At 44.3% G+C, this 22383-nt stretch overlaps 1 protein-coding gene and 4 non-coding genes across 5 annotated transcripts; all 5 read left to right on the plus strand.

Annotated features, from left to right (window-relative positions):
* Positions 1 to 249: 249 nt before the first annotated feature.
* Positions 250 to 329, plus strand: LOC120020769. Its single transcript, XR_005472457.1, has one exon. It is a non-coding gene; the product is annotated as a small nucleolar RNA SNORD74 (small nucleolar RNA).
* A 174-nt stretch (positions 330 to 503) lies between these two features.
* On the plus strand, positions 504 to 574 carry LOC120020775. Its single transcript, XR_005472463.1, has one exon. It is a non-coding gene; the product is annotated as a small nucleolar RNA SNORD75 (small nucleolar RNA).
* A 397-nt stretch (positions 575 to 971) lies between these two features.
* LOC120020770 lies at positions 972 to 1052 on the plus strand. Its single transcript, XR_005472458.1, has one exon. It is a non-coding gene; the product is annotated as a small nucleolar RNA snR60/Z15/Z230/Z193/J17 (small nucleolar RNA).
* A 148-nt stretch (positions 1053 to 1200) lies between these two features.
* On the plus strand, positions 1201 to 1273 carry LOC120020768. Its single transcript, XR_005472456.1, has one exon. It is a non-coding gene; the product is annotated as a small nucleolar RNA SNORD47 (small nucleolar RNA).
* Positions 1274 to 2366: 1093 nt separating this feature from the next.
* On the plus strand, positions 2367 to 6330 carry LOC120020436 (calreticulin-like). The gene is made up of 9 exons (XM_038964099.1): positions 2367 to 2507; positions 2856 to 2957; positions 3285 to 3488; positions 3639 to 3733; positions 3822 to 4031; positions 4269 to 4382; positions 4553 to 4696; positions 4912 to 5004; positions 5370 to 6330. The coding sequence occupies exons 1-9, from the start codon at positions 2420 to 2422 to the stop codon at positions 5583 to 5585; spliced, it is 1266 nt and encodes a 421-aa protein (XP_038820027.1). The 5' UTR covers positions 2367 to 2419; the 3' UTR covers positions 5586 to 6330.
* The last annotated feature ends 16053 nt before the right edge of the window (positions 6331 to 22383 follow it).

Raw genomic sequence — 22383 nt, forward strand, 5'->3', positions numbered from 1 at the left:
ATTTGAAATGAGGAACTATATACTGGTATCAAATTAACATTGTGCTTGGTGGCCAGCTTTGCTATTAGTATTTTACTTGCGTGTAACGTTAAGTCAAGGTTCATGCGTGGCCTGCCATGTGTGCAAGAACTTGTTGACACTGACTACTATAGCTTGGCTACATCTCTCACACAACAGCCGACTTTAGTTCTACTTTACTTCAGAATCAACACATTCTAAATATTTAAGTAAATTGTCTGGAATTTAATCCGTGTCTGATGTGATGAAGAACATGTTGGTAGGGACATCTGAGACGTCTGAGGAAACGCCAACTTTACTGACAAGACATGGATTGGATACAACTTTTCATTCCACTAAAACGTTGCCTGTGACATCTAACCGTCCCTCTAAATTTTCAGATTATGAAGTACAACACACGTGATCCTGGATAACTAATGTATCTGCCTAATGGTTTACAATCAGGTATGGCACACATTGATGATAACTCATTATAATTCATATTTAGCCTGTGATGAATATTTGAATAAGAGTAGTGGACAGAAGTGATTTCTGACACATTTTCAAACTGATGGCTATCTATTAAACTATGTGATTGACATTTTATGACTGGACGAATTTAATAGTGAACGTTTTCCTTTTAGCTTAACTTCTTGCTGACCCTGAGGAACCAGGGGATCGCTCAATCCTGGTATGTTTTCATGGAAACCCTTAGCTGTTAATTTTTTGCTAGGTATGACGTTGATTTAAAGTATCATTGGGAATCTGAAACTATGTGAAGGATCTTAGATCCATGAAATGGTCTGCTACTATAATTTTCTAAAATGCCACCCCTCAAACAATCTTGATCAAACTTTGTTTCGGGTTTGCCTCCAGCTGGAGTCCCATAGTCTGAACTTCCAGCCATAATGATCAAGGAACCATTGATGGTGAGTCCTGTTTACTTTGGCTGCAAGCATAATTTTCAACCATGGCTGATACAATGACTGCATAGTTCAGCAGATTAAACATGAAGAACTATCAGCATTGTCTTTTGCTCCTATCTGATGTATTGGCTATTAGATTTGATTTTAAATATGGCTTCTTGACAATTTCCCAATTTCAGGCATGGTGAGGTGGGACTGACTGATCCTGGTTTTTGATGTCAACATTGTGACACCAGTAAAAGTAAGCACTTGAGCAAAACTGCCTTTACATTTCAACAGCCAGTGATGAAAATATTCTGCCATATGAGTACACTGATTATACTCCAACCGTTCCATTTATTTCTGAGGGTTTTAATGGTGAATATCTGTTCTTGGTGTGCTGCTCCTGAACCCATTGCTTATTCCCACTCCAGGTTTCAAGGGTGTGTTGGAGGACGAGATGAATATGCAATAAATTCCCTCAACACGTGATAATCAACTGAGCGGGTATGTTATTTTACGCATGCAGAAAGCATTTTTCAGTATCTGCCACTGATTCAGTGTCTTACCCTTTACACGAGGGCCATATTTCAATGGGCTCAATGAGTTGGTCTGCAATCTTACCTAAAATATTCAGTACTTTACTGTGCCCATTTCAAGATCAGCTTGAAATGGGCACTGTAATTGACTGCAACCAAAAACCCATATCAGGTTTAGCTTGCTTGATGGACCTGTCAATATAGTTATATCAATGTTAGCTGGGTAATGCTAACTTGCTGATCCTGCTTTGTAGTATACCCCTCTGGTCTGTATGAACCATAGTTATATTGTGGGGTTAGCAAATGATGATTCAATTCTTGAACTCTCTCCCTGAGATCTTGATGACAATAAGAATTCTGATCTCTCCCCAATGATTCCTAATGTTTCAGCCTACCAGTGACTTTACTTTGCTCACTTGTCTTTTTTTCTTCCCTCCAGTGTTTGGTCAGGAGGGTGTGCAGGAACTGTCATTACCACTGACCTACAGTTGTCCTGAAGAAAGCAGTGCATCGCTGGCTTGAATTTATAATTTAGCCATTTGTTTGGAGACATGTAAAAAAAATAAACTTCATTAAACTGTACATGTGTTCTACTTTAGCTTGGTAAATAAAACCAGTATGTGTCTTAACTTCATTGTCCAGAACCAATAAAGGAATTTGTACATAATCGATCTGTGCCATTTTTTCATATTTGCTACATTAACTATTAGCTGAGAAAATGACTTGAAGGTGGTTCCTATATATCAGTGGTGGGTGCAGTTTGATGCTTCAGGCAAGCAATAATACCAAATTGAGTTTGGCAAATTTGTGTAGTATATTGAATACAGTATGGTACATGAGCTGTACCTCAGCTTCCCTGTCAACCAATGAAAATCGGACATTTGTTCAGAGTAGACTGATTGGCCAGACGGACAGGGAGTGGGGAAACTGCGTTTAGCAGGCTAGTCAACTATCATTTTAAATTTAGCAAGCCACGTCATGCGAGGGTCGATGCTATTCAGTGCACTGATTGCACTAGCCAGTGCTGAACCATCGCTGTATTTTAAAGAGCAGTTTGAAGATGGGGGTGAGTTCCATTAATTTCGTGTAGGCTGCCGTTATTGCAAAATTCATCTGGAAATGTCGAACTAGCCAAGCTAACTGTCAGTGAGCTAATCTAACCATAATGATGAAACGACAATAGCTAGCTATGCTTCGTTAGCTCCAATGAATGTTTAGTTTGCTTTTTATCCACACTGAGTCGCTTACAAAATGATGGCTGGCTATCAAGTTAGCCAGCTAATTAAATGTATCTACCTAGCCAACGGGTGACGCTAGCCTAGTGCTTGAATAAACCTTTAACGTTAGCTGAATTTGTATTCAACTATGCCAATATTGTGGCCTTTCTAGTATTTGATTCTGTTTTTGCTGTCAGATGCTTGGACTACCCGGTGGGTTGAATCCAGCCATAGGTCTGACTACGGGGAATTTGTCCTGACACCTGGGAAATTCTATGGAGATCCAGAGAAAGACAAAGGTAGCTATCGTGTCATGAACCTGAGGCTTCATGCAGTTTAAGGTCTGCACGCTAAAGATAAGCTTGTCCAATAATTTGATTCCTCTGACATTAAGACCATGTGATAAAATATTTGTATTAAACTTTTAATCCAGAGAAAGTCAGTTAACAAATTCTTATTTTACAATGACTGCCTACACCTCATCTGGTCAGTCAGTTTCGTGACCCCACCATTGTTCTGAGAATTTCAGAATCAGTCTCTTACACATTTTTGCTTTTCCTCTCGACTGTGGAGCAGGAGGTAACTCCGAAGTTGAAACAGTCCAAAACATATCTTATTCCCCTCAGGTCTCCAGACCAGCCAGGATGCCCGCTTCTACTCTTCTTCTGCTCGATTTGAGCCCTTCAGCAACCAGGGCAAGACCCTGGTGATCCAGTTCACTGTGAAGCACGAGCAGAACATCGACTGTGGGGGAGGCTACATCAAACTATTCCCCGCTGACCTTGACCAGGCAGACATGCATGGAGACTCCAGATACAACATCATGTTCGGTAAAGTCCATTACCAATGAGATAATGATGGTACTAGCAAAATGATTGATAACCACTTGTTACACCGTACCCTCATTCAACATGTAGATAAATTGTTCAGGTTGTATATTTAATTTGTACCGCTAATCATAGGGGTTTTCTCATATCCAGGTCCAGACATCTGTGGCCCAGGCACCAAGAAAGTTCATGTCATTATCAACTACAAGGGCAGGAATCACCTCATCAGCAAGGACGTCAGGTGCAAGGTAAAGCATATGTCACAAATGTGCTTTTTTCGACATGTGACGTCCACATTGGGTGGATCAAATCAATGTTCTTTCTTTTGTTTTCCAGGATGATGAGTACACTCATCTGTACACTCTGATCCTGAACCCTGACAACACGTACGAGGTGAAGATTGACAACAAGAAAGTGGAGTCTGGAAGTCTGGAGGAGGACTGGGATATTCTGCCTCCTAAGAAGGTCAAGGACCCAGAGGCTGTGAAGCCAGATGACTGGGACGAGAGGGAGAGGGTGGAGGACCCCGACGATAAGAAACCAGAGGTGGGTAGATAACGGTAGACACCTTTTCTGTCTAGAGACCCATGGCTGTTTCTGCATTCAACAATGCTAGCAAGCCACATTATTGTATTGGCAGGACAATGGCAGAAACTGACTGGCCGACCAGGTATCTAGCCAGCTACTCTTGATGCAAAAGCAATCCCCTTTGTCAATCTTTTATGAGTAGAATGTCTTTAATGATTTTCACTTTGTTAATGATTCAATGTTGTCATTTGTCAGGACTGGGATAGGCCAGAGAACATTGCTGACCCTGACGCTAAGAAGCCTGAGGATTGGGACAATGAGATGGACGGTGAATGGGAGCCACCCATGGTCTCCAACCCTGAGTATAAGGCAAGCAGTCAGACACTTCATAACTGGGGCTAAGGTGTTTCCTGGCCCTATACACATGACAGGACCACATTTTGTATTTTGATTATGAGACATCGAGTATGACGGTAGTTTTCTCTATTGCCACTTCAGTCATATGAACAGCTGTTTAATTGATTTGTTTGCCTTCTCAGGGCGAATGGAAACCCCACAAGATCGATAACCCTGACTACAAGGGCAAATGGGTGCATCCTGAGATTGACAATCCAGAATACAGTGCAGACTCTGAAATATACAGATTCGACAGCATCGGCGTCATTGGCCTGGACCTGTGGCAGGTACTGTGGAGGACCTTATTCAGTCGTTTCAATACCTTAATTATTGACACGTAATGCTAAAGAGTGGAATCTTATTGAAAAGTATTCCTTTTGTGATCATTATTTACAAAGGCTCTATTTTTCCTTTTTAATTGAAAAGATAAAATGCATCCCTGAACTAATATTTTTTCCCGGAAATATTTTGAGTAATTCAGACATGTTCATTGCTGTCACAGGTGAAATCTGGGACCATCTTCGATAACTTCCTGATCACAGACGACGCTACGCTGGCAGAAGAGGTTGGCAATGAGACCTGGGGTCAGACTAAGGTCAGTGGTACTCACCTCTCAGGTTCAAACTTTAATACATACCCACTGGGCACAGACATCAATTCAACGTCTATTCCACGTTGGTTCAACGTTATTTCATTAAAATTGACGTGGAAACAACGTTGATTCAAACAGTGTGTGTCCAGTGGGTATTCACACTGGTGTCTCTTGAGTCGCATTCCCCTAACCCCAATTTGTTATTTGACAATTTGTTACAGGATTATTTGTCTGAATAAATTCACTAGTTTGGTTTCAGATCCTTATGAAGACATATTTGCAACGTTGCCTAACAGTACACTACAAACTGTAAAAATGCTAATTCCTGTGGTTTGTTAAAATGGCTGTCTCTGTTTCATGTTTTGTAGGATCCAGAGAAAAAGATGAAGGTGTCCCAGGAGGAACAGGAGAGGAAGAAACTAGAGGCGGAAGAGATGGGGAGGAAAGAGCAGACAAAAGACGAGCCTGAAGAAGAGGAGGAAGAAGAGAAGGAAGAAGAGTTAGAGGACCGTGAAGAGGAAGAAGAAGAGACTGGAGCAGAGGAAGAAGAGGAGGAAACAGACTCTATAAAGGATGAACTTTAGAGGACACTGACTTTCTCATTGGGGTGAATCTTCCTTTGAGCCTGGGGAGGGATTATGCGTCATTTCGCTTTACCATCCAGTCAGTCAGGCCTCAAAGTAATGTTGAGAGAAGGGGCGGTGAAGAAGTAATTTAGGTTTTACTGCAAAATCTGTGACATTTTTTATTTGATCTTTTTTAACTTATTAGATTTTGACTCACTGGTTAAACCAGTGAGTCAAAACGAACCTATTTCTTGTAAGTATGCTTTTAATTGTCTGTTGCTCCACCAAATATCACAGATGAAGTCTAATTGAATGAAGCTTGTGTGTTTTGTTTTCTTAATTCACATTGAGTGAATATGTACGCCATGTGAATCCTACTCAACCTTGACATGCATAGCGATAGTTTCTCATTCATTCAATGTACATTTGCTAACTAAATGCAGTCACATACTGACATACTATTAGGTAGAAGTAGCATCTATAACCTCACCAAGGCCAAATTCATTCACCAACCTCTAATTCCATTGACATTCAGCCATGAACTACTGTAGCCAAGTCAAATGTTTACTCCATTGTGAGTTTTCACTGTTGTATTTTGTCTCGCACAGTAACCTCATACTTCCTAATGTAGCCTATTGCATTTGTTCCCCCTTATTGTTTTTGTAGATATTTGTAACCTTATTTGGGAAATTATGACGATTACAGATATTGTTGTGCAAAAATACTGTACAGTAGTAAAAAAAAGACGGTTGTTTGGATTTTACATGTGTAAAGTGTTCCCTTTGTTACAAATCATCATCATAGCCTATATAATACACTATTTATGCTACAGGCAATTAGAAGCCAAGCTAATTAAGTAGCACCATATGCTTCGAGACATTTTTCTACAGCCTTTCATAAAATCTCCTAAGAAAGTTTTTTTTTCTTCTGTGTGTTGGGAGTTATTGCCTTGCTATTTATAGGATAATGAGAAAGGCACACAGTTTAATTTATTCTATTGCAGCTACTGTCACTCCAAAGTGCATATTTGTATCACCAACATTCAGCAGCATCCTGTCTCTTGGTCAAATGTGACTTATTGGAGGTTTATCTGCGTCAGCATAATAGCCTGTTATAAATATACATTTTTCATCATACAAAGGTCTGTATAACTTCTGTCATGTAGCACAGTGACAACTTAAACAGCGCAAATCAGTTATGTTTGTACCGCGCCTCTGAACTCATCCCGTCTCAAGGGTCGACTCCCCCACGTGATGAAAAAGCAGCTACTGTACCTCTCAATGATGGAGTCGGAAGAGGCAAGGATAAATGGTCAAATTTAGGAGCAGCGCCAGTTTACTAAAAACAGAGTCAACCACGGTTATTTCAAGGTAGATAACCGAACTAGCCAAACCTAATCGGATAATCGCTTTGGGATCCCACCTTGTGCACGGGACCGCAGCCAAGATCTAGTCGGGTACCTGGGGATGCGATGGGAGAGCGAGTACCGCAGAGATGATGCGTTTTGTACTGGATTGCTTGCGGACGCCAAGGCAACGGGCACCCTGCAGTGAGAGGTTGGTAACGATAACGGATTAGGGAATGCTTAGTTGACGAAAATCTCCTTGTAGGCCTACATACATTGACCCATCATACATAATAGAGTGAGTTCGTGTTAATTTCTGACCCATCTATGCAATTTAAGTAATATCATTTTTGAAGGGATGCTTTTTTATGAATGGTCAGTAAGAGGCAACAAAGCAGCGAGTGTTTCACCTCTTTTCAATGTACAGTAGCTGGTCTATGCATGCAATATTCACGGACATACACCAGCAATAACATGTATTTTAGACAGAGGGACAGCAATTGGTTAATTTAAAATTGACTGGAATTAATTAAATTCTAAAATGGAATTCTTGACCATCACGAAAATATTAATAGGATGCCGCAAATGTATAGTAGGCTTATGAATAGCCTTTTAACTGCACATTGTATTATTTTTTGTAAACCTGCCATTTATGATGATCTTTTATATAAGCCTACTGTATACTACATTAAAGAAAAGTTGCAGTGTAGAATTTGCATTGGGCCAAATGTTTAAACTCTTTCATAGAACTGTATTGTATTGAACTCCACAATTGGTGAGAGTCTTCAGGTGAGCCAATAGTGTTGCATTAACACTGCAGTCCTATTTATATTACAGTCATTCTCAAACAAGGCTATTTTACTACAGCCCTCTGAGCCCTGAGATTTTCACCTGGCAGTTAGGCTTCAAATTGAAAAGTCACAGCACATAGGCATGGCCCATACTGCAGCTTGGAGAAAACAGTCATTGGCATAGAGAGAGCGCGGGGTTAAGTGTAACACAGCACTGTGATATTAACTCTGCAATGACAGATACATTCGGTGTCATGGAAATGTTTAAGGAACAGCATGTCCTTGAGGAATGGCACATTCCCATTATTTCTTATGATTGTTAACCTTTCACGGTGCTAAATCAGGTATGGTAGGAGGAGGAAGAGGTAGTTCATTCTCCTGTCAAGGATGGGCAAGCTTCTTATGTCTTCCCTGGAAATACGACTGCACCTCTCTTTCATGTCCTCTCCTTCTTCTCTCATCCCTCTCTTCCCTCCCGCCCTCTCTGACTCATTCTCCATCTACACGCAACCCCTTTGCACATGCTCAGTTAGTATATTCTCACACACACACACACACACACACACACACACACACACACACACACACACACACACACACACACACACACACACACACACACACACACACACACACACACACACACACACACACACACACGTGTTCACGGACAGCCTGCCTCTGGTTCCATATGCTATGTCTGTATGACTGACATACTAAAGAGAATGGATGGAGTGGCGATGGAGGATGGGGAAGAGGGGAAGAGGGAGGGAGGTGGAGATGGAGGAAAGGGAGGATGGTTAGGTGCAGACCTCGTCAAACATTCCTGTCTTCTCCCCCAGGGACCAGGACTTTGTGGAACAGGACGCGGGTGTCATTCAGAAGACTGAAGAAATCAAAGTAAGGCTGCACGTTTCTTATATTGTTATCTGTGTGTGTGTGTGTGTGTATGTGCGTGTGTGTATGTGTGTGTGTGAATGTGTGTGCCTTTTGAATGTGTGTGTGTTCGTGTGTGTTTGAATGTGTGTATGTGTGAATGTGTGTCTGTGTGTGTGCGTGCGTGTGAAGGTGTGTGCATGAGTCTGTGCATGTGCTCTCATGTTTCACTGCATACGGTGTATGTGATATGTGCGAGCCTAATTATATTCTCCTGGACTGATCAAGACACCTCCCACTGGACACAGATATCAGTTCAACGTCTAATTTTGATTTACATTTGATTGAGTTGTCAACTAACGTGAATTCAATGTGAAATCAACAACAAATGTCACCATGTCATTGGATTTAGGTTAAAAGAACAAAATGCCCTTACGTTGATGACATTTTGTAAATCCAGTTAGTTTCCCATGTTGATTCAACGTCATCACTTAGATTGTTTGGGTTGAAATGACGTGGAAACAACGTTGATTCAACAAGTTTTTGCCCAGGGGGATGGCTTTACAAATGGCACCACACATTTCTTTTACATTTTTTTATTTAACTAGGCAAGTCATTTAAGAACAAATTCTTATTTACAATGACGGCCTACCAAATCAAATTAAATCAAATATTATTGGTCACATACACATGGTTAGCAGATGTTAATGCGAATGTAGCGAAATGCTTGTGCTTCTAGTTCTGACAGTGCAGTAATATCTCACAAGTCATCTAACAATGTCCCAACAACTACCTAATACACACAAATCTAAAGGGGTGAATGAGAATATGTATATATAAATATATGGATGAGTGATGGCCGAGCGGCATAGGCAAGGTGCAATAGATGGTATAAAATACAGTATATACATATGATATGAGTAATGTAAGATATGTAAACATTATTAAAGTGGCATTATTTAAAGTGGCATTGTTTAAAGTGACTAGTGATCAATTTATTAAAGTGGACAGTGATTGGGTCTCAATTTAGGCAGCAGCCTCTCTGAGTTAGTGATGGCTGTTTAGCAGTCTGGTGGCCTTGAGATCTTTTTCAGTTTTTTCAGTTTTTTAATCTCTCGGTCCCAGCTTTGATGCACCTGTACTGACCTCGCCTTCTGGATGGTAGCGGTGTGAACAGGCAGTGGCTCGGGTGGTTGTTGTCCTTGATGATCTTTTTGGCCTTCCTGTGACATCGGGTGCTGTAGGTGTCATGAAGGGCAGGTAGTTTGCCCTCGGTGATGTGTTGTGCAGTCCGCACCACCCTCTGGAGAGCCTTGCGGTGCAGTTGCTGTACCAGGCTGTGATACAGACCATCAGGATGCTCTCGATTGTGCGTCCGGAAAAGTTTGTCAGGGTTTTGTGTGACAAGCCAAATTTCTTCAGCCTCCTGAGGTTGAAGAGGCACTGTTGCGTCTTCTTCACCACACTGTCTGTGTGGGTGGACCATTTCAGTTTGTCTGTGATGTGTACGCCGAGGCACTTAAAACTTTTCACCTTCTCCACTGCTGTTCCTTCGATATGGATAGGGGAGTGCTCCCTCTGCTGTTTCCTGAAGTCCACGATCATCTGCTTTGTTTTGTTGACGTTGAGTGAGAGGTTGTTTTCCTGACACTACACTCCGAGTGCCCTCACCTCCTCCCTGTAGGCTGTCTCGTCGTTGTTGGTAATCAAGCCAGCTACTGTTGTGTCGTCTGCAAACCTTATGATTGAGTTGGAGGCGTGCATGGCCACGCAGTCGTGGGTGAACAGGGAGTACAGGAGGGGGCTGAGCACGCACCCTTGTGGGGCCCCAGTGTTGAGGGTCAGCGAAGTGGAGATGCTGTTTCCTACCTTCACCACCTGGGGGCGGCCCGTCAGAAAGTCCAGGACCCAATTGCACAGGGTGGGGTTGAGACCCAGGGCCTCCAGCTTGATGATGAGCTTGGAGGGTAGTATGGTGTTGAATGCTGAGCTGTAGTCAATGAACAGCATTCTTACATAGGTATTCCTCTTGTCCAGATGGGATAGGGCAGTGTGCAGCGTGATGGCGATTGCAATGTCTGTGGACCTGTTGGGGCGGTATGCAAACTGAAGTGGGTCTAGGGTGGCCGGTAAGGTGGAGGTGATATGATCCTTGACTAGTCCCTCAAAGCACTTCATGATGACAGAAGTGAGTGCTACGGGGCGGTAGTCATTTAGTTCAGTTATCTTTGCCTTCTTGGGTACAGGAACAGTGATGGCCATCTTGAAGCATGTGGGGACAGCAGATTGGGATAGGGAGAGATTGAATATGTCCGTAAACACACCAGCCAGCTGGTCTGCGCATGCTCTGGGGACGCGGCTAGAGATGCCGTCTGGGCCAGCAGCCCTGCGAGGGTTAACACATTTAAATATTTTACTCACGTCGGCCACGGAGAAGGAGAGGGGGGGCCGTCCTTGTTAGTGGGCCGCGACGGTGGCACTATATTATCCTCAAGTCACTGGTACATCTAGTCACTGGTACATCCTGCTTGAGTTTCTGCCAATAAAACGGTAGGAGCAAGATGGCATCGTGGTCGAATTTGCCGAAGGGAGGGCTTTGTAAGCATCGCGGAAGTTAGAGTAGCAGTGATCAAGTGTATTACCCCCGCGCGTAGTGTAATCATTATGCTGATAGAATTTAGGTAGCCTTGTTCTCAATTCTGCTTTGTTAAAATCCCCAGCTACAATAAATGCAGCCTCAGGACATATGGTTTCCAGTTTACATAGAGTCCAGTGAAGTTCCTTGAGGGCCGTCTTGGTGTCTGCTTGAGGGGGAATGTACACATCTGTGACGATAACTGTCGAGAATTCTCTTGGTAGGTAATATGGCCGGCATTTGATTGTAAGGAATTCTAGGTCGGGTGAGCAGAAGGACTTGAGTTCCTGTATGTTGTTATGATTACACCATGAGTCGTTTATCATGAAGCATACACCCCCGACCTTCCTCTTCCCAGAGAGGTGTTTATCTCTGTCGGCGCAATGCATGGAGAAGCCCGATGGCTTCATATCCCGAGAGAGCCATGTTTCCGTGAAACAGAGAATGTTACAATCTATGATGTCTCTCTGGAAGGCAACCCTTGCTCGAATTTCATCTACCTTGTTGTCAAGAGACTGGACATTGGCGAGTAGTATACTCCGGAGCGGTGGACGATGTGCACATCTACGGAGCCTGACCAGGAGGCCGCTCCGTCTGCCCCTTCTGCGGCACCGTTGTTTTGGGTCGGCTTCTGGGATTAGATCCATTGTCTTGGTGGTCCAAACAGAGGATCCGCTTCGGGAAAGTCGTATTCCTGGTCGTAATGTTGGTAAGTTGACGTCGCTCTTATATCCAATAGTTATTCCCGGCTGTATATAATAAGACTTAAGATTTCCTGGTGTAACAATGCAAGAAATAATACATAAAAAAACAAAATACTGCATAGTTTCCTAAGGACTCGAAGTGAGGCGACCATCTCTGTCGGCGCCATCTTTACCCCGGCCAAACCCTAACCCGGACGACACGGTGCCAATTATGCGCCGCCCTATGGGACTCCCAATCACGGCCTGTTGTAATACAGCCTGGAATCGAATCAGGGTCTGTAGTGACGCCTCTAACACTGAGATGCAGTGCCTTAGACCGCTGCACAACTCGGGAGCCCTAAAACATGAGAATACAGTACTGTATGTAATATGTTTGTTAGCTCAGAGGCCTCTGTGTTGTTGTGTGATTCTGTGTATAAGAATTGAGGAAGGCGTACCGAGATTAAAGTACAGGTATTTGTATTCCTTCGGGAAATCGGTAGCCTTTAATGAGCAGATTCCATTTTCCTTTACGCATCTCTTATTGCCAGTTTTTAGAGAAGGCTATCTCTGTACTTACAGAGCCAAATGCATACACAGTAATATCAGGCCATTAGAACACAGATCATATCTACTGGTGTTCTTCAGCATCATAGGAAAGACCATCATTATGTTAACTACTATACACTTTGAACGCTTTCAGTGCACCACTGCCTGCTGCCTGCTGGGATGACATTGTGATGTATGATATTTTATTTTTGAAACCCAGCAACAACCTGGTATGGAGCTCTCCATCCCCCGACAACAGCATATCTCTAATTTCCGAGAGGTGGCCCAGACAGGATCTCACCAAAAACTGATTTCCTATCTCTCGGCTAGTGGTATTATTAAAAAAGATTATTGTTGCAGATGTCTATGCCACTGTGCCCGTATTAAAAAAGGAGTGCTGATCTAGGATTAGGTCATTTCTGAATACAGTCCCTGATCCACTGGGTTTTCTGCTGTCAAATAGCTGCAATGTATTTGGTGTTTTGGTATTTATTAGCATCCCCATTAGCCGTTGCAAAAGCATCAGCTACTCTTCCTGGGGTCCACATGAAACATGACATAATACATATTACAGAACATTATTCGTCAAGGACTGAAATACATACATTTAAAACGTCACACACAGCCTACATATCAGTACATACACACAATATCTAGGTATAATACATAGTACAGTGCAAATTACTATACAATATATATAAATTACTACCTAAATGACTACAGACCCGTAGCACTCACGTCTGTAGCCATGAAATGCTTTGAAAGGCTGGTCATGGCTCACATAAACACCATTATCCCAGAAACCCTAGACCCACTACAACTTGCATACCGCACCAACAGATCCACAGATGATGTAATCTCTATTGCACTCCACACTGCCCTTTCACACCTGGACAAAAGGACCACCTATGTGAGAATGCTATTCATTGACTACAGCTCAGCGTTCAACACCATAGTCCTGCCATCCAGGACCTCTAAACCAGGCGGTGTCAGAGGAAGGCCCTAAAAATTGTCAAAGACTCCAGCCACCCCAGTCATAGACTGTTCTCTCTGCTATCGCATGGCAAGCGGTACCGGAGAGCCAAGTCTAGGTCCAAGAAGCTCCTAAATAGCTTCTACCCCCAAGCCATAAGATTCCTGAACAGCTAATCAAATGACTACCCAGACTATTTGCACTGCCCCCCCCCCCCCCCCCTCCCCTGGTGCGCTGCTGCTACTCTCTGCTATTATCATCTATGCATAGTCACTTTGTAACGATCGTCGTAATCCTCCTCCTCGGACGAGGAGGAGAGGCGAGAAGGATCAGACCAATACGCGGAGTGGTTTGTGTCCATGATTATTTAATGAAAATAGAATGAACACTTAACATACAAAACAATAAACGTGACAAACCGCAAACAGTCCCGTGTGGTAATGAATACAGACACGCGATACAACCACCCACAAAACACACGTGAAACCCCGGCTGCCTTAGTATGATTCTCAATCAGGGACAAACGATCTACAGCTGCCTCTGATTGAGAATCATACCAGGCCAAACACAAAAACCCCAACATAGAAAAACACACATAGACAACCCACCCCAACTCACGCCCTGACCAACTAAATAAATAAAAGAAAAAGGAACAATAGGTCAGGAACGTGACATAACCCCCCCCTTAAGGTGCGAACTCCGGGCGCACCAGCATAAAGTCTAGGGGAGGGTCTGGGTGGGCGTCTGTCCACGGTGGCGGCTCTGGCGCTGGTCGTGGTCCCCAACCCACCATAGTCCAACCCCGCTTCCGTGGTCTCCTCACAATGGCCACCCTCCATGTCAAACCCACTCTACCAAAAGGCAGCACCGGACTGAGGGGCAGCACCGGACTGAGGGGCAGCACCGGACTGAGGGGCAGCACCGGACTGAGGGGCAGCACCGGACTGAGGGACAGCACCGGACTAAGGGGCGGATCCTGGCTGGCTGGCTCTGGCGGATCCTGGCTGGCCGGCTCTGGCGGATCCTGGCTGGCCGGCTCTGGCGGATCCTGGCTGGACGGATCTGGCGGATCCTGGCTGGACGGCTCTGGCAGCTCCTGGCTGGACGGATCTGGCAGCTCCTGGCTGGACGGCTCTGGCAGCTCCTGGCTGGACGGCTCTGGCAGCTCCTGGCTGGACGGCTCTGGCTGGTCCTGGCTGGACGGCTCTGGCTGGTCCTGGCTGGACGGCTCTGGCTGGTCCTGGCTGGACGGCTCGGAACAGACGGACAGCGCTGGGAAGGCAGGCAGTTCAGACAGCGCTGGGAAGGCAGGCAGCTCAGACACGGGCTGCGCTGGAGAGGAGGAAGGCTCTGACAGCGCTGGACAGGTGGGAGCAGCTGGAGAGAGAACCCGGAGAGACAGCCTGGTGCGGGGGGCTGCCACCGGTGGACTGGTACGTGGAGGTGGCACCGGCTATACCGGACCGTGAAGGAGGACACGCGCTCTTGAGCACCGAGCCTCCCCAACCTTACCAGGTTGAATGATCCCCGTAGCCCTGCCAGTGCGGCGAGGTGGAATAGCCCGCACTGGGCTATGCTGGCGAACCGGGGACACCATCTGTAAGGCTGGTGCCATGTACGCCGGCCCGAGGAGACGCACTGGAGGCCAGATGCGTTGGGCCGGCTTCATGACACCCGGCTCGATGCCCAACCTAGCCCTACCAGTGCGGCGAGGTGGAATAGCCCGCACTGGGCTAAGCACGCGTACTGGGGACACCGTGCGCTTTACCGCATAACACGGTGTCTGACCAGTACGACACCCTCTCACTCCACGGTAAGCACGGGGAGTTGGCTCAGGTATCCTACCCGGCTTTGCCACACTCCTCGTGTGCCCCCCCCCCCAAGAAATTTTTGGGTCTGACTCTCGGGCTCCCAACCGCGTCGCCGCGCTGCCTCCTCATACCAGCGCCTCTCTGCCTTCGCTGCCTCCAGCTCCGCCTTGGGACGGCGATATTCCCCTGGCTGAGCCCAGGGTCCTTTGCCGTCCAGGATCTCCTCCCAAGTCCAGGAGTCCTGGGTTTTTTCCCACTGCTGTCGCCTCCCTTCTCCACTCCGCTTGGTCCTAGATTGGTGGGTGGTTCTGTAACGATCGTCGTAATCCTCCTCCTCGGACGAGGAGGAGAGGCGAGAAGGATCAGACCAATACGCGGAGTGGTTTGTGTCCATGATTATTTAATGAAAATAGAATGAACACTTAACATACAAAACAATAAACGTGACAAACCGCAAACAGTCCCGTGTGGTAATGAATACAGACACGCGATACAACCACCCACAAAACACACGTGAAACCCCGGCTGCCTTAGTATGATTCTCAATCAGGGACAAATGATCTACAGCTGCCTCTGATTGAGAATCATACCAGGCCGAACACAAAAACCCCAACATAGAAAAACACACATAGACAACCCACCCCAACTCACGCCCTGACCAACTAAATAAATAAAAGAAAAAGGAACAATAGGTCAGGAACGTGACACACTTTAACAACTCTACCCACATGTACATATTACCTCGACACCGGCGCCCCCACACATTGACGTTGACTCTGTACCGGTACCCCCTATATATAGCCCCGCTATTGTTATTTACTGCTGCTCTTTAATTATTTGTTATTCTTATCTCTTACTTTTTTTTATTTTTTTGGTATTTTCTTAAAACTGCATTGTTGGTTAAGGGCTTGTAAGTAACTATTTCACTGTAAGGTCTACACCTGTTTTATTGCCGCATGTGACAAATAAAATTTGATTTGATTTGATTTGAAAATGGCTGTGTCTCTTCACAGTTCTCTTTGCGCAGTAAGGTGTTGTTTTATCTGTTTTTTAACACTGGTTTTATTGCTACCTTGAGTTACCTGGGGTGGAAGAGTGAGCAGTAGTCCAGGTGCGACAAAACTAGGGCCTGTAGGACCTGTCTGGTCGACTGAGATGTCACGAAGGCAGAGCAATGCCCTATCATGGACAGACCTCTTTCTATTTTAGCAACCATTGAGTCTATGTTTTGACCATGAAAGCTTGCTAACTAGGGTTACACCCAGCAGTTTAGTCTCTTCAACTTGCTCAACAGCCACATTATTCAATAATAGATCTAAATGAAGTTTAGCATTGAGCGAGTGATTTGGCCCCAAAATAATGCTTTTAGTTTTTGAGATATTTAGCGCCAGCCTATTGCTAGTTACCCATTCTAAAACTGACTGGAGCTCTATGTTAAGTGAATCAGTTTTTCTTTTACTGTTGCAGCCGACGTGTATACTGTTGAGTCATCAGTGTACATAGACACCGGCTTTATTCAAGGTCAGTGGAAGGTCATTTGTAAAACAGAAAACAATAATGGCCCTAACCGGCTGCCCTGTGGTACACCACACACAACTGAATTAGCATGAGAGAGGCTTACATTAACAAAAACACTCTGTGTTCTATTAGATAGGTAACTCTCAATCCATAATAAGGCAGAGGATGCAAATCCATAACACCTACATTTTTTTAGAAATAGGTTATGATCAATGACATCAAAAGCTGCACTGAAGTCTAACAAAACAGCTCCCACAATCTTCTTACTATCAATTTATTTCAGCCAATCATCAGTCAGTTGTGTCAGTGTTGAGTGCCCTTCCCTATAAGCATGCTGAAAGTCTGTTGTTAATTTGTTGTCTGTAAAATAACTTTGTATTTGATCAAACACCATTTTTTTCCAAAAGTCAGTGCAGAATGAACTGCTTCTACATGCATACATGGTAGTAAATGCATGATAGATGCATTGTAGCATTGTGAAGGTTACTCAAGTGAATTAACTTCCCCTCATCCAAGATAGCAACTGACATTAGATACATTTCAGATTTGGTTGGCAAGATAGCAAGTTGGCCTTGAATTGTCTCTGTGTCAGCTTGCTATCTGGGATAATGTCCCAAAATTATTACAACTTGATCCCCCGTTGTTAACTCTTAGGGCCTTGAGCAGAAGGGCTGAAGTCCTTTCCAGACATTAGCCAACTGTCAGGATGAGCTGTGCATATTGTGCCTGAGTGAAGCAGCTCTCTAGTGGCATATACAGGTCTAAGTCACTACAGTGAGATTTTCTCTCAGCTCTACTTCTTTCAGTAGTTATAAATATACTACATAGCTCTTTAGTCTTTAGTCTGAAAATAGAACCCTCAAAGTGTGACACGCCAGAGATTGAAGTGTTGATGGTGCCTGTGAATATAAAGTGATTTTTCCGTGTTAGTACAGCACATTGTCATTCATAACACCTCTTATTCTAGTGTATCGAGAAGCTCATTATCAGAATACTCATGCGTGTAGAGCCTTTGATACTCTTTAGGAAAGTCTGAAGTGCCTCTCTCTCTCTTTCGCACACTACCCTCCTCTCCTTCCCACTGCCCTTGCCCTTTCTATTTCTGCTCCTTTCTGCTCCCCTTTTCTTGGCAGTTTTCCCTCCCGTCGGTTCATTTTCTAGTCATTCCTCTTTTTAGAATGGAGATCACGTTTGATACTGCTTTGTAAAATTAATGGAAAAGGATCGCCTCAAGTAAGCTTTATTTCTGCAGTGAAAGGGACTTTGCATAGTTGTCTGTCTCTAGCCTCTATTTCCTCAGCTTTTCAGTAACTACTGATATCTCTTCTCTCTCTCTCTCTCTCTCTCTCTCTCCCTGTCTCTCTCTCCCCTCCCTCCTTTCTCTGTCTTTGCTGCCTCTACTCCATCTGCCCCTTGTTTTTCTAACTCTCCTTCTTCTCTCTCTTTCTCTCTCTCCATTCCCTCTCTAAATGCCCTTCCGTTCTTTCCATCCCTCCATTCTCTCACTACTCTAACTCTATCTGCCCCTGCTGTCCCTCCATCGCTCTCTCCTACCCTTCATCCCTCCACTCCATCCATACTTTCATCCATCCCTCCCTCCACCTGCCTGTGTGTTCCACCCCACCAGGACCTGCAGGATGCAGTGCAGCAGGAAGTCATTGAGCTGCAGGAGCAGCGGGGCGACCGCCAGGAACTGGAGGAGACCCTGGAGAAGCTGGAGCAGCACAGGGTGGAACTGGAGGAGCAACTCAAACTGACCAGGCTGGAGTGCGTCCAGGAGAGCCAGCAGGTCAGACACACACAGAGATGACAGCTGCTACGACTACTGTTACTGAATAAAACACAACAAATAACCATTTTTATGCATGATGATCATTTCTATTAGTGAATGTTTATTTCATATTTTGTACTTTTTATGCAGTCATCTATGCTGTGATGGTGAGACACTGAACAATAAAGACATTTACCAACCATAGACAGACTTGGTTGGTTTGTGGTCAGTTCAGACCTCTTCTCCAATCTTCAAATGAATAAAGATTTGCAAATGCAAATGATTCTTGCTACCCTTCACGGCCCCCGAAGTTAGGTCCCTCTGACACTGCTGTCGACTCCTTCTCTCCTCCTCTGTCCCGTGTCCCTACTCTTCCCAATACAGATCCTGTCCTTGCAGGCGGAGGAGGTGGCCAGGGAGACAAAGGTGGAGGAGTATGAGCGGGAGCTGGCAAGGGCCAGGAGGAAACTCAAACAGCTGAAGATGGAGGTCAGAAAGGCCCAGGGGAAGGTGGAGGAGGCGGGTGAGCGCACCATTCCTCTGGAGGAGTCCATCAGCCAATCATACGAGGAGATTTTACAGGTGGGTATGTCTTTATATGTCCCACTCTGGTTATGAACTCAATTAATTGTCCTTCAAAATGATTGCTATAGAAGCACTGGATTGATGACAGCATTCCGACAGGCTGGTCTTTCATGTAACCAGTCAATAATCTAGTCTTACAGTTTTGAAAAGGGACAGTGGTCACATAAGACAGCATACATGCCCTGGGCTATGGTCACAAGGGAGAGCATTCAAGAGAGCATTCAAGGTTGAAAAGCCCATTAAGCGAATTGGACCATGGCCTCAGATTTTTCCTGCCACTGTGTCTCCTGCTGTACTCCTCACATGGCAGCTGGAAGCCTGATAGCAGTAGCTAATAAGATAGTCTTGCTTGCCAGGCTTCTAGGGTTCTCCTAGAATGCCAGGATGCAGAGCGAATATGAGAATATGGTATCACAGGATGCTGGTGAGCGGAGGATGGCTCATAATAAATAATGGAATGGAGTGAATGGAATGGTATCAAACACATGGAAGCTATGTGTTTGATGTGTTCGATACCATTTCATTGATTCCGTTCCAGCCATTACTATGAGCCCGTCCTCCCAGCCGCCTGTGTAATCAGGCTATATGCGTATGTGATAGACTGGGGTTCAAACCCAGGTCTCCTGCGACTGTGTTAGCCCGCTGAGCTAAAGCTTCAGGTCTCAGGTAAAGGTACTCATTACAGGAGCAAGGTTCCAAACCACCTCAGTTACATGACACTACTAATATAAAACGGTTCAGTCAGACCAGCAGGTGGTGGTGGTGATTGTGTTATTTCAGTCCCCTGCTGACAGCTGATTCATGTGTAGCCTTCATCATGCCTCCAGTGTATTGATCTGTGTTGTCATGGCAGCTGCACCATGCAGACAAGCTCCAAACCCCCTGTGGAACTGGAAGGGTGAAGAGGCTGGTCACATTGATCCGTTATGTGTGCCATTAATCCTCCATGTTGATTTTTGCTCCTTTTAATCATACTGCGACTTTAGAGAAAAGCCTTCAAGTTGTTGTTTGGCCGCCTCTCCTTCCAGTTCTCTGCTGCCAATGACTGGAATGAACTACAAAAATCTCTGAAACTGGAAACACTTATCTCCCTCACTAGCTTTAAGCACCAGCTGTCAGAGCAGCTCACAGATTACTGCACCTGTACATAACCCATCTATAATTTAGCCCAAACAACTACCTCTCCCCCTACTGTATTTATTTATTTATTTAGCTCATTTGCACCCCATTATTTCTATCTCTATTTTGCACATTCTTCCACTGCAAATCTACCATTCCAGTGTTTTACTTACTATATTGTATTTACTTCGCCACCATGGCCTTTTTTTTGCCTTTACCTCCCTTATCTCACCTCATTTGCTCACATTGTATATACTTCTTTTTTTCTAATGTATTATTGACTGTATATTTGTTTAACTCCATGTGTAACTCTGTGTTGTTGTATGTGTCGAACTGCTTTGCTTTTGTCACGTTCATTGTATGGATGAGACCAAGGCGCAGCGTGAGATGAATACATCTTCTCATTTAATGAAACGAAAAACACTTAAACAAACGTGACGCTATATATGAAAAGTGCAGACACAGGCAACTAACACATAGACAGTCACCCACGATTTGCTCAAGGAATATGGCTGCCTAAATATGGTTCCCAATCAGAGACAACGATAAACAGCTGCCTCTAATTGAGAACCAATCTAGGCAACCATAGACATATAACTACCTAGACTAGTCAAAAACCCATAGACATACAAAAACCCATAGACAAGACAAAACTAAACAAACCACCCCTTGTCACACCCTGACCTAACCAAAATAATAAAGAAAACAAATAATGATAAGGTCAGGGCGTGACAGCTTTATCTTGGCCAGGTCGCAATTGTAAATGAGAACTTGTTCTCAACTTGCCTACCTGGTTAAATAAAGGTGAAATAAAATAAATAAAATAATGTAGTAGACCAATATTTAATATCAGCTGGATTTATTTTGTTTGCTGATGATGTAGCAGAGATCATCTTTAAACAGATAACTGTTTGGTTGGTTCAGAGATTTAAAAAGGTCTGTGTTATTGGATAGACAAGCATAGTGTCTTTCAACAGCCGTGTGTCTGGCACTTAGGGCCAACCACTTACTTACTTGGCCTTCCCCGAGCCAAGTGGAGCATGAGGCTTCCCTCCATCTCTTCCTGTTCCGGGCAAAGCTAACACATATATAGACTTCTCTGAGATGTATCATATGTATTCGACGAATAGTGGCTTTCGTTGATGTCTGCTGTGGATTAGGAGGAGCAGACGTTCAGTACACTGAGGAGTGAGCGGACGGGAGATGCAACACTGCCAGACCACCAGCAAGTGGAGTCAAACGACACATCTCCCAGCAGCCTCAGGACAGAGGATGGAACTCTGGACGTACCCGATGTACCAGCTAGGTCATGGGGCAGGAGCCAATCACTGCCTGTCTACGCTGAAATCCTGGTATGTGTCATATAAATGGGTTTAAATCCCACAAGATGTCCATCATAACCATACAATTTGGGATAGCTTGAATTTTGGCTATTCTCTCTTCTCACAGGCAAACCTTGGGTGCGCGGCTCGCGCTAAGGACGGATTGTCTTATACACAAGAAGAGGAGGAGGAGGAGACACCTGTACCAAGCACACCAAAGGTATGGCTACCAACTCAGTAAAGTATTGTAAACCAATAATCTTTTGGAGAGACTGGCAAATGACTAAATTAATCTTTCACTGCACTGGGCTGTATCAGGGTCACACAGAGTGTTTCTTGGTAGTCTTAAACAAATCTACTTTGAAACGAAAGTATACACCTCACATACATGCTATGGGCTTAAAAAAAGAAGACACCTGTACCATGTCAGATATAGAGTTGAAATGCATTACATTTTGAGTTTGCATCACAACATTACACTTTATATACATCACAGAGAACTGAACTATAACAACACTGTTTGACATAGAAACACCAGATAAAATAAAATAAATGTTTATTAATTATGAAATTATGAAAAATATGAATAACATTTCACCCATGAGGCCACTAGGTAATTTGACTGCAGGAAAGCACTACAGTGTATGCTGGATGTATGAGGAAAACTCCCTTAATCTGTGAGAAAGGTTTATCCTATACCTCTTTAGCAGATAGATAAGGGAGAAGAGGAAGAGAAAGTGGAGGAGGAAGAGAAGATTTCCCAGACACGATCCACCAGTAGCATAGCAGTCGAAGATCTAGACTTCTACCACCCCGACCCCTTCATTCACTGTGAATC

The sequence above is a fragment of the Salvelinus namaycush genome, chromosome 25, assembly GCF_016432855.1.
Source record: "Salvelinus namaycush isolate Seneca chromosome 25, SaNama_1.0, whole genome shotgun sequence".
Classification (NCBI taxonomy): domain Eukaryota; kingdom Metazoa; phylum Chordata; class Actinopteri; order Salmoniformes; family Salmonidae; genus Salvelinus; species Salvelinus namaycush.

Coding starts and splice junctions, on each gene's coding strand:
- LOC120020436 (XM_038964099.1), top strand. CDS start 2,420: ATGCGAGGGTCGATGCTATTCAGTGCACTGATTGCACTAGCCAGTGCT. Junction 2,508..2,855: donor AGAGCAGTTTGAAGATGGGG/GTGAGTTCCATT, acceptor TTTTGCTGTCAG/ATGCTTGGACTACCCGGTGG. Junction 4,383..4,552: donor TCTCCAACCCTGAGTATAAG/GCAAGCAGTCAG, acceptor TTGCCTTCTCAG/GGCGAATGGAAACCCCACAA.